This window comes from Harmonia axyridis, chromosome X (assembly GCF_914767665.1).
Source record: "Harmonia axyridis chromosome X, icHarAxyr1.1, whole genome shotgun sequence".
NCBI classification, from domain to species: Eukaryota; Metazoa; Arthropoda; class Insecta; order Coleoptera; family Coccinellidae; genus Harmonia; species Harmonia axyridis.
The window spans coordinates 16,874,708-16,887,552 of NC_059508.1; the positions used below are offsets into that span (position 1 = coordinate 16,874,708).

The following is a 12,845-nucleotide window of genomic DNA, read 5'->3' on the forward strand; positions in this document are numbered from 1 at the left end:
AATATGTAGAAGAATATCTTGAATCAAACGTGAAACAGTTGCAAGAAGAGGGTGGCCCATTAGAAAAAGACACAACTGATTTAATATCTTTATTAACACCAGACTCATCAATGACTATCCCAAATCAATCGGAAAACATAATATTCGAAGAAATGGAAGGAACATCATCACCTAAAACATCAGAAAGCAATGAAGACAACATTGAATGTGATTCTTGTCAGGATAGGATCGCCCATAAAATCAAACCAGTCTCTAGATCATTGGTGCTTTCATCAGATAATATCTCAGATTCCGATAAGTCACCAGAATCAAATGATGTTCTTACTTTCGGGCAACAGGATAACTATGATTACAATGAAATATCCATTGAGCATAATTATACTAAAGCAATTTGCATGAATAGCCAAGAATATAATAGAATGTTAACGTCTAAGCTTGAGGGTGATCATTCTAATACATATCAGATACAAGAAGAAATAAAAAGTACGTCAGACAACAAAAATGTGAAACTGTTCTCACCAGAGAATATCATGCCACATCTAGAATTAGCAGAGTCTGAATCATCATCAGATCCAGCATTAATTCCAGATGACCCTCCCGAGCTAACACCTATTTTTGATTTGAACCAAGATAAAGATGGGATGAAGAGAACAAAGAATAACTCAAATGATAGTAGGGTGGTCGATAAAGAAAATTTACCACATCATACAAATAATGAATTCATCACAACTATTTTTGAGGAAGAAACTTCAGAAGAAAGTTTTGCTGACATGTCTGATATAAAAGAAGAAGTAGAACTTATTAGAATCATGACATTGAGAGATAAGGAAAATTCACCACTTTTTATTACAGAACGAGAATATTCAAATGATAATGAATATACTGAAATTGAAGAAACAGGAAAAAAATACTCTGCAAAGAACGTCCTTGAGAATATTACAAATGTTTGTAACAATAAAGGATTGAAGGAAAATCAATTCGAATGTTTTTGTATGAAATGTACGGAGAAGAAAAATAGAAAATAAGAAAACATTTCCGTAATAACAGTATATTGTGTTAAAAATTGAAAGAAGACCCCTTTTTCTCGTCCAGATTAATCAACTTCTCATCATAAATTTTTCAATGGTAATTAATTATTTAAATGTTCCAATATTCCATGTTCTCAACACATTGTGAAGCCTTTGATTTAAAATATTATTTATCTTCTACAAAATATATATCTTTGAAAATTTGATCAGGTTTAAAGTTTTAAATGTTTTTTTTTTGTAAACTATTGTATTCTGTCATTTGAAATGATTTAGGAATAACAAGTGTATCCTGTATGCCCACTCAAGACAATTTATAGTCAACATTTGTAATAATCAATAAAATATTATTTCATTTTAAAAGTGAATTTTTTTTTAATGAAAATATTGTGCTATATAAAGTCTAATATAATGGAACTAATATTTTCAGTATTATCTAAGACTAGTTCAGTAAAGAATCATGGCATATATGGTAACCTTTTGATAATTATAAAGTACATAAATTGCATCTAATATGGGCACATATTTTTAACGATCATAAATAAGATGTTTTTTCTTATATACGTTATAATTAGGTGAATCTTTATCATTAATATTTTGAAAAGGGAAAAAAATGCAATCAAAGTGTAATATGTTTTTATTTCACATATTATATAAGTAAGAAAAATATAACAACATTTGAAGCAACTTATATTTCACAAATAATATCCCATAAACTGAAATTCAACGAGCTTTACATTACCCATCACTGCTTTCCAGAAGTAGCGGTCTGAATAGATTTCAATGAAGTCCATAAATAACCTGGTACTGCAGGAGCACTCATACTTGGATAAGGTGTTGTACTTGATTTATAATAATCAGAAGGTGCATGCATGACAAATTCCATGCATCTCAAGCTTCTAGGCAGTTCTTCCTCGGGGCCAATAATGTATGTTGCCGCATCAAAACGTTCATTTGGAGGTGGACTTTCTTTCGTAGGCAGCAGCCATGTTATGACTGCACTTTTTTCACAATACTGATCAGTCAAGAGTCCTCTTATCTGGGCATAGTAATAATCATCATCTTCATCTCCTATTAGTCTTACAATATCTCCAACCTGATAATAAAATCCTTCACAAAATACTGACTCACTTGTTACAGTTGTGGCCACCGCTTGTGGAGCTTTTAAAGGAGTTCTTTTAAACAAAGATCGTCTTCCTCTACCTCTAGATCTACCAGTCTTAGGAAGAGCAAACGGATTCAATCTTGTGGATCTGGTGGATCTAACCTTTTGTTTAGAAGGTTTAACATCAGTTGAAGGACCATCTTCTTCTGTTTTAATACTCTCTTTAGTCTCATTCATGCAATTTAAGCATACAGCTCCCAAATTTTCAGCATTAGTCCATAAAGGGGACTCGGTTGCTTTGCATTTAAGACAAACGGGTGTACCTCGGAGCGGCATTAGGTTAGATATTGACGAATTCGTAGGCTAAATTAATATTAGTTACAGTGAATCATCTTATCTGAATAATTAAGATACTTTCTTTACGAATTATTTTTAAAATTTATATCCTCAAAAGTTAGGTTAAGTTTGTTTTCCTTGCTTGACAGGTATTAGCATAGAATATTGATATAAAGTTTGAATGCCTATTCAAATTGTTTGCCCTGAGATCTAAAACAGAAGGGATGGCATATGAATTATTCTATTTTATTATTTTAATTAGTTATTCTAATTGAAAATTCAATGAAACAGAAAATTTGGCTGTAAGCCATCTATACACTATATACTGAACTTAAACTTGCAGCAGTCAACCATGTGTAGAATCCTGTAAAAAAATCTTTTGAATGAATATTTATGATATGAGGAAATTCTAGTATTTCTATTATAAATTTAATTCTAAAGGAGTGCTAACAATTCGAATATTCATTATTTCTTAAAAAAATATTATAATTTATGGAATTCGAAGTATGATTTTAGTTTCTCCCTAAAAAAATTCAATCTGAAAATTGGAATTCTTTCTAAATTAAAAATAACTTTTGATTGTCCCCCGTATGCGGATTAAAAATATTTTTAGATGAAAACTTTTCGGTCAACCCACATTTCGAATATTTTGCGGATCCGAGACGAGCGATCGCAGCGCCAAATTTTCAGTTCATTTTGTCCAACTTTTGCGGAAAAAGGCTGAACTAACGCAAAAATCGACTACTAAACTGAAGCCTTGAAAATTTCATAGGTCTAGGTTTAGAAAATTTCTCGAATTTTTTTAACTGGTTTTTTCTGGTGAAGTTCGTTTTTATAGGATTTCCCTCACACATATTTAACATTTTATGGCTCTCAGATTCATACTGGGGATAAACCATTCAAACCATACTTAGAATACCATAAATTTCCGATTAATAATGACGACTTGAATTTTATCAATCATATAAAATCGGGATGTATACATAAATTATAGAGTAAAATGTCTGCAAAAATAATATAATACATAAATTCATTATTCAAGTTACTCATCAGATACCTGCTCGATTATTCATTCCATGGATTCGGTCCTGTTCCTCGTTTCGTAAATCTGAAATTGTGTATTAGGAACATAGGAAGGCGAGGAGGTATTCGGAGTAATCATAGAAGGTTCTATGAAGGTTACTCCTAATACCTCAACTATTTCTATGGTCAACGAAAGGCAACGACACTTCACGAAGCGAGTAACAGCATGGGCGTAGCCAAGCGGTGATTTACGGGTTTTTTTTCTAAGAATCGTCTGTTTAAATTCATGCATATTTTCATGTAAGTAGTAGTTTTCTGAATTGTAGAATTCTAATTTGGTGTTCATTTCGCGTAGAAAAATTTTTCTACAAGAGAAGAGAGATTTTATTCTAGACTTGATGAAAATAATATCCAGTCAACCCCCTGAAAATTTTTGTTCTATGGCGACATCTAAATGAATCACTTCGAACCTGCCGGAGGATGACACCTATTGATTATAGAATTCTACCCGTATTTGGTAGCGGTTCATTGAATTGTGTGTAGATGACTCACAGCACAGACTGATTATATTGTAATGAAAAATAGTAATTATTCTTCAAAAAGTGATATAATTGATAGTTCTCTAATTTAGTATTCAATCACAGCCAATACATCTAATTGTAATAAAAATTCCTTCTCTCTTAGCCATGACAATAAAGAATCATTGGTGCAAATGATTTTTCAAAAATTGATATATAATTCATGGTTTTCTATTTCGGTATTCAATCACAGCCAATACACCTAATTGAAAATAAAAATTCCATTTCTCTTAGCCATGACAATAAAGAATCATTGGTGCAAATGATCTTCAATGCAAAAATTGAAATTTAGGCATATGAAATGTCTGTCTGTAACTAATAAACGACACATCAATGAATTTTTCACATAAACTGAAATCTTACTTAGAATATCATAAATTTTGAAATTTTCCATAAGATAATTAAGAATTAGATTAATATAAATCCTATGAAATCGGAATTTAGGAATATACTACAATAACAGAGTAAAATGTCTGAAAAAGCAATACATAGATTCATTATTCAAGTTACTCATCAGATACCTGCTCGATTATTCCATGGATTCGGTCCTGTTCCTCGTTTCGTAAATCTGAAATTGTGTATTAGGAACATAGGAAGGCGAGGAGGTATTCGGAGTAATCATAGAAGGCTCTATGAAGGTTACTCCTAATACCTCAACTATTTCTATGGTCAACGAAAGGCAACGACACTTCACGAAGCGAGTAACAGCATGGGCGTAGCCAGGCGGTGATTTACGGGTTTTTTTTCTAAGAATCGACTGTTGAAATTCATGCATATTTTCATGTAAGTAGTAGTTTTCTGAATTGTAGAATTCTAATTTGGTGTTCATTTCGCGTAGAAAAATTTTTCTACAAGAGAAGAGAGATTTTATTCTAGAATTGATGGAAATAATATCCCGTCAACCCCCTGAAAATTTTTGTTCTATGGCGACATCTAAATGAATCACTTCGAACCTGCTGTAGGATGAGTCCTATTGATTACAGAATTCTATCCGTATTGGGTAGAGGTTCATTGAATTGTGTGTAGATGACTCACAGCACAGACTGATTATATTGTAATGAATAATAGTAATTATTTTTCAAAAAGTGATATATCTGATGGTTCTCTATTTCAGTATTCAATCAGACCCAATAAAACTAATAACAGCGTAAATCAGCGAATATTTTAGTAACTAAATGAACTCGTGGAAATATTCAAGCCTAGATTCTCACATGTTCTGTCATTTTATATTTAAGATTAAAATCATTTTGACCATACAATACATTAAATTTTGAATTTTTTATGTCGCATCCAAGAACAAGCGATCGCAGCGCCAAATTTTCAGTTCATTTTGTCCAACTTTTGCGGAAAAAGGCTGAACTAACGCATATTAGGCGACCGACGTATTAGGAGGAAAATTCTATGATTACTCCGGATACCTCCTCGCCTTTCTATGATCCTGATCTAAGATTTGGTTGAACACTATGTTCTGTGCAGCAGATATAAACTTAAAGATACCTATGTAGGTGAAGGCCGCCTTCAAGTTCAATGATACAAATACTAGAAGTCGCTTCAGAATTCAATTATTCACAGTAATTTTTTTACTGGAATGTTTTCGGAAAAACAATAATGAAGTAAAATTTTAATTGATACAATTCAATTGCTATTGCTTTTATAAAAGTCAATAAATACATTCAATTATGGGAAGCTTTTATACATGTAATTCTCTTTCAATATCACAGTGATATTTCAATGTTTTAAAGCCATCGCTAAATAGATTAAAAAAAAAACAAGTATTTAACTAACTTATTGATTTTTCAACTTAGAGGAAAATATAGTGTTTCCTGTATGAATAATAGCATTCCGATCTCGTAATTCAAATAATGAATTCTGTCAACTACCTACATATTCATAACTAGATTATGGAAATAACGCAGTATACAAATGTATACACTCCAGAATGTAAATGCATCCCCAAAATGGAGGTGATATCTTTTTGGATCAATATGAATTAAATAGGGGTTGGTTGATAGCAATTTCATTCATGGGTGTCTATCAATCGTGGATATCTTTTGCCATGCGCGCAGCGCTCTTTAAATTACTTTTGACGGATAAAGCACTTCATACTTTTGTTTGATTTGTTCGGTTGTTCCCGCATCCCTATGTTGAGCCTGCAAGTGTGATTTGGGTTGACTGTTGTGTGTTTGAGTATTGAAAATGGCGCTGAAGAGTTGGATAATTGAAGTTTTTGTTATAAATGAAGATCATCAAGCTATACCTAAATATAATAAGAAGTTAAGATTAACAGCTGAATATGATCCACAAGGTGTTAATATTAAACTTTACGATGGTGAGTCAATTTCTTGTGGTTTTCAACTGATGAATAGTGAACAGACCGTTTGTTTTGGCTCTAGACATCCCGCTCGTTCAAGAACTAATTGTTGATTTGAATGATTTATTTATAAACCGACACATTCTCTCCTTATTACAAAACAATTATCACGTTTAATGACTTCATTAACGAAATTATTGTAGAAATTAACACCATTCTTATCCCATCTTTTGGCGAATGCGGCATCACAACATTCGAAGGTTTTTGCAATTTTGAGGTTGATTTGTTGAAATCATGTGTATTTTACACACACGTTGTTGTTTATTTCGTTAATTCTTTTTCGGTTGACAACATTTTTCATTAAAAATAACGAATTATATCTTGCTAAAATTTCTAACCTATAAATTGCAGATCAGATGGAAATAGCTGAATTTTCTGTATGTACAAATACAGAATGTTGCCGATTTGGAAATTGCTCCTATCTGTTTTCCTTTGATAATGAATCTCTCCTTTTTAAATTTAGAAATCCAGAGGGTGAGTTTTTGTATTCATTTTTATCTCTTTATTATGAATCATATTTTGTCTTGTGGATATTGTCCCATGCCAATAATTTTTAGATGTTTTAATTATCCTTCTGCAATTTATTCACTGTTTTAATCTTGAATCACTTAAACTATTGTTTGAATGGATAAGATTGTTCACAATCCATTTTCCATTGAATAGATAATTACTCAATTAGGTATTCATTAGACATTCACAACTTTTATTCAAAAATTGCTTTTTAATAATTTAAAACAGTATGTATAGTTTCAAGTATTTCCAATATTATTACAATAATCAAAAGGATTAATAACATGAAGAGACATGTGATTCATATTCTTCTCACTTGAATTAACATTGAATTATTTCACAATGTCTTGATTGAGGATTAATTCAAATTTTCTGCATACTGTTTATCTATGAATTCCCAAATATCATTTTTCACAAAAATATTTCAGATGCTAGGAGTTTCACACTTGCCATGACAAAGGCAAAATCAGGTAAAGGAGCCTCCGTATTTTCAGTAAGAACTGAAGATTCCTCGGCAACTCAGTACTTCCAATTTTATGGCTATTTATCCCAACAACAGAACATGTTACAAGACTTTGTTAGGACTTATACTTATCAACGGGCAATATTATGTAATTTGAATGATTTCAAGGTAAGAATATCGAAACTCAATCCAATCTTAAATCTCAACGAAACCTTTTCCTACATAGGACAAAGTTGTATTAGATGTAGGTGCAGGATCTGGAATTTTGTCGTTTTTTGCGGCTCAAGCTGGTGCCAAAAGGATCTATGCTGTGGAAGCTTCCACTATGGCTCATTTTGCGCAGGTAAATCTAATTTTTTTTGAAAAACTTTTTCATGTTTTATTTTTGAATTTCTCATTTCAGAAATTGGTTGAAGCGAATAATTTAAAAGACTTGATCAAAGTTGTACCTGGGAAAATTGAAGAGGTAGAACTTCCTGAAAAAGTGGATGTTATTATATCTGAACCGATGGGGTACATGTTGTATAATGAAAGAATGTTGGAAACTTATTTACATGCTAAGAAATGGCTCTTGCCTAACGGAAAAATGTATCCGTCCCGTGGTGATCTACACATAGCTCCTTTTACAGATGATTCTCTTTACATGGAACAATACAGCAAGGCTAATTTCTGGTAAGCAATTTTTTTTTTATGGCAAACGGAAGTATTTGACAAAGATTTTGTCCTCAGGTTTCAAACATGTTTCCATGGTGTTAACTTATCTGCAATTCAGAATAGTGCTGTCAAAGAATATTTTAGACAACCGGTTGTTGATACATTTGATATTAGGATATGTATGAGTAAATCCATTAGACATATCGTTGACTTTCTTGAGGCCGATGAAACAGACCTACATACAATAGGTATGAAAGATTGCTTTTTATTTTTTTCTGTTCTAAATTCTTCAATTTTTTAGAAATTCCACTTGAGTTCCACATTTTGGAGTCCGGTACTTGCCATGGTCTTGCCTTCTGGTTCGATGTGGCTTTTGCTGGTTCTCAGCAAACAATTTGGCTCAGTACTGGACCGACAGAGCCTCTTACACATTGGTATCAGGTTCGATGTTTGTTAGAACAGCCGCTTCTTCTCAAACAAGGACAAGTTTTAACGGGAAGAGTAGTACTAGTAGCAAATAAAAGGTAAATGAATAGTTTGCGAAGTTTTACAACCATGCTGATCATCTACTTTTCAGGCAAAGTTATGATGTAACAATTGAATTGACAGTTGAAGGAACGAATCAGTGTTCTACGAATACATTAGACTTGAAAAATCCCTACTTCAGATATACAGGGGCACCGGTTCAACCGCCACCGGGGGTCTCGAATGTATCTCCCAGTGAAAATTACTGGAGCCAGTTGGATGCTCAAGGTGTAAGAAATGGTAAGAATGAATCAAGAAAGTGGCTTTAGTCTGTTTGATATCGCGAGAATATTTTACAGCTGTCAATATGGTGAACGGAATGTCGGTTAATGGACTCGGAGAGGTTTCGATGGACACCACGCAAACGGTTCTCAATAATAATTTGATGGCAAATAATCTGATTGCTTTAGGTGAGAACTTAAAAAGGGGTTTGTTTTTTACTATTCAGTTTTATGCACTAGGTGACTTTTTGTATCGAGATTTCAATAATTTTTGGTGAATATACAGGGTGATTCACTGGTACAGCCTATTAGATGTTTATGAAAAACTAATCATACTTTTGAGCTGACAATTTGTATACTAGGGTTTAAGACAATGATCTTTCTCTCTGGTGATAGATTTAATCATAAATGAAGGAAGAAAGTATACCGAAAATTATTAAATGTGATATAAGAAGTTGCTTCATGTTTCACAAATAACTAATTCAGGGTTTCTGATGGTATATTTGAAACATATGTAATATTTCTTGTACAGTGGACACTTCACAATTAACAGATGGAGCACCTCCGAATATTCATCCAGGATGTATCTCAAGTACAGGCAGAGGAAGAGTTGCAGCTAGTCCGACATCCACTCACACTGCTCAGTTGATAGGTGGCGCTATTTCACCATCATTATTTACTTCTCCGAATGGCCAACAAGTAAGTGGATTCTTTTCGAAACATTCAAATTACTAACTTAATTTAAAAACGTTTTCATCATTACAATCATCAAGAAAAAAATCTTGTAATAAACTTCATTTGGAATACACTCGGGGAATAAATTAAAGGATCTGAAAAACCACTAAAAATTTCGAATTTTATTTTGATCCTTCAATTTTTTCCACTTTTATAGTTTCCATGATATTTAGTTGGAATACAGCTCACTCATTATTTTTTCAAAGTGTGTTGTATAAACTCGATTTGACAAAGATTTAAAAAAAACAGGAAGTTGATAATTATACCATCATTCGATAAAATGAGCTTGTCTGAATTTGGGAATAGAATAAAAAAATGTACGGTGCAACCCAACAAAAACCTGATTGTAAAACTTTTCAATTTCAGTTTGAAAAATACTTTAGAACTAAAATGTATGTCCCTAAAATCCAACATCAACTTGTCCCAGAACATGTTCATATATTGTCAAGTTTCTGTTGGGTTGGCTTGTCTTAATTTTGTTCTAAGTTGCGCTCTTCCTTTTTTTTTTTCTGCTATAACTACTATTAGGTTGTCTTTTTCAGCAACCTTTAGTGATGGCAAATTATCCAGTTAGTGCAAATTTAATGATTGGTGATTATGTTACCCCAGGAAATGGAGTAGCGATGCCAAGTTATCGTCAATAATCAATGGACTGTGCACTTTCACGCTCAAAAAAGAAACTTAAAGGATATTTTTAAGGGTGGGGGATTCCAATTCGTGTACCCAACGCGTGTGATTCCAAGTATTTTTCTGTTGAATATTGTAAAATACTTTATCACTTTGTGATAACGACCTGATTTGCTGTCAGTTTTTGAAATCTCATATATCAGCTTGTCGTACGGCAGAGGCAAAGTTAATTCCTAGTTTTTACATCTCAGCCGTTTTTTACACTTCTTTGGTATTAGTCACAACGATTATTTTTTTAATGATTATTTTACTTTATATAGTTTTATCAAGAAGTGTACATTTAGTTGCTCATCACAACTAGGAAATAATATTATTTTCAATTAGTTAAAAGTAGAAACAGTACTCAATTCATTTTTTATTTTCATTGAGCCTCCCTTAGATATTTATTTGTAAATACTGGATTAGTTGGATTAATTTGAGGGATTCCTCATGTACATTAGTGAATTATTTTCATTTTTCTCTAGAAGATGATTTTTTGAAGCGAGCCTTAAGATATTTCATTACTGAACTATACCACTTTTCAATGAAAAATCCATAAAACTGTTTTCACTTTCTAATAAGTGAGATGGTTTTTGGAAATAATGGACAATATCTTTCAGTTAAGACTGCAATCATAAATACTCTATTTTTAATTACATTTGTCACTATGTAAATGTTTGTGTTATAGAACACTGCAGTGTATGAAAACCATCTCTTTTTTATCTTAGTGTTATATTTGAAGTCCAAATTTCGAAATTCATTCCTATCGAATTTTTCTACAAGAAGGAAATTTTCAACTTTGGAAGTCATTATTTGATTGCCGATCACATTTGAATCTTTCCATGTTTGTGAATTTTATGTCTTATATCAATTGTCGTAAGTTGATTCCATTAGTTCTTTGATCGATTGTTTTGGATACCCTACTCTATTTCCAAAAAGAAGGAATGTATAGTATTAAATATTTTCCTAGATAGTTTATTGTTGGATGGTCTTTATTAATATCACAATTAATTAGCAGTTTTAGGAATAAAATCGCTCGATACTGATTCTACATGGTAAAGGCATTATGTAATGAAATCCAAAGACAACGTGGTATTCAAACTGGATGGTTAAAATATCTGTTTATCCAAGAGACAAAGAAGCTAATGACTACTATCATCATGAAGTCCCAAATTTAACCTTTTTCAATAACATGGTAGCTTCCTTAGATTTAAAATGTTTGGTGTCAAATACAAGCACAAAAATGAACATCCAGTGTTGATCAAATAATTTTTTCCTAAATCTTGCGAGAGAAATTTTGACTATCCAGTGATCAATTTTTTTTATTAATGATTTTAATAAGAACTCCAAAACTTTTCAAAGCTTATTATTGTGTCTATAATTAAGCATTTTTGATCATCTGGTGGGTAACATCAAACTTGTGTTTGTATATGTTGCTATTATATCTGTGATATTTTCATTTTGAATCTAACCACATTTCATGTAAAATTAAAATAGATTAGTTATCATTAGGTTTTCATTTGTTGACCAATATATTATTTATTCAATTGTAAACCAAGATGAAACTCTTGATGCAAACTTAATTGTACAGACTGTTTAACTTGTAAAGACCTTTGAAGGATCTACAACATACTGGAAATGTTCTGTTTCTCTATTTTAATTGTATTTTTACTTTTCTACACTCGAAATATTTTTTCTCCTTTTTTTTTTTCATTATTTTATTGATGAATTTTTAGAAAACTATACACTGAAAAATTTATATTGCAACGAAATAATTTTGTTTGTAATTGGTCTTTATGAACTTAACGTTTTTAGCAAAAAAGCAGCTCATCCTATTGGAACATTTTTATATACAAAAGATATTTCAAATATTGGATTGACTCTGTTTTTACTCAATGGAAATCCATTTAAATCGGAAATATTTAACAGTTATTCTATTTCCACTTTCTGATTATATAAATAACAATTTTAGTTATACAAATTGTAAAATCTTCTCTGTGCAGAGAAACCATTGTTATTTAAATAATTGAAAAGTGGATGTAGAATAACTCTCATTTAATTCCGAAAGATATTTTAATTTTTGTAAATGTTATCTTTTACATATACATGTCATCACAATTGTATCACGTGGAATATTCCATTATTGTAGTTTTTAAATTGTCTATTATCAAACCCTCATTGTTTACACGTTCTCTATTTAGTTCAACCTTTAGATACGAGTGAAATTTTATCAATGTTCAGTTCTTAATTTTTTTTATTCTCTCTATTTTACTATGAAGAATTAAGTGCCAACAATGAGGATTGTAATGTTTACAGGTGTGTTTACAGTATTTTCAGATCCTTTGGGATTTTTATCGAAGTTTATTGATATTGTGTTCATGATTATCCATTATGAAAGTTTTAGTTCATAATTGTGTAATGAACTTCCGATCTGTGCAGTCTGTTAAATAAGAGCATCTGTCGCTCAGTTGAACTAAAATAGCATTGTATTACCTGCCTTATCCTTACCCATGTATTGTGGCAGCATTGGGGAATCGCCTAGTTACATTATAAGCTTCATGTATACAAGTAGGCATTGATATTTAATTGTGTACAGTGACGGCGATAATAAAAATGTACAATTTTGACCATTA

General features: G+C 31.6%; 2 protein-coding genes across 7 annotated transcripts; one reads left to right on the top strand and one right to left on the bottom strand.

The window, feature by feature from the left end:
* Nucleotides 1-1,644: 1,644 nt before the first annotated feature.
* Nucleotides 1,645-2,620, bottom strand: LOC123685983 (GATA zinc finger domain-containing protein 1). The gene has a single exon (XM_045625881.1). The coding sequence runs from the start codon at nt 2,464-2,466 to the stop codon at nt 1,771-1,773; it is 696 nt and encodes a 231-aa protein (XP_045481837.1). The 5' UTR covers nt 2,467-2,620; the 3' UTR covers nt 1,645-1,770.
* A 3,543-nt stretch (nt 2,621-6,163) lies between these two features.
* LOC123685789 (histone-arginine methyltransferase CARMER) lies at nt 6,164-12,839 on the top strand. Of its 6 annotated transcripts, none has more exons than XM_045625671.1 (11): nt 6,164-6,396; nt 6,790-6,912; nt 7,377-7,579; nt 7,638-7,754; nt 7,815-8,083; nt 8,141-8,313; nt 8,367-8,589; nt 8,643-8,830; nt 8,878-9,000; nt 9,365-9,510; nt 10,089-12,839. In XM_045625671.1, exons 1-11 carry the CDS (start codon nt 6,264-6,266, stop codon nt 10,188-10,190), a joined length of 1,800 nt encoding a protein of 599 aa, XP_045481627.1. In that variant the 5' UTR covers nt 6,164-6,263; the 3' UTR covers nt 10,191-12,839. The 6 variants fall into 6 exon arrangements, with proteins under 6 accessions (XP_045481627.1, XP_045481628.1, XP_045481624.1 ...); XM_045625672.1 differs by having other exon boundaries at nt 8,890-9,000; XM_045625668.1 differs by having other exon boundaries at nt 6,165-6,396; nt 9,344-9,510.
* The last annotated feature ends 6 nt before the right edge of the window (nt 12,840-12,845 follow it).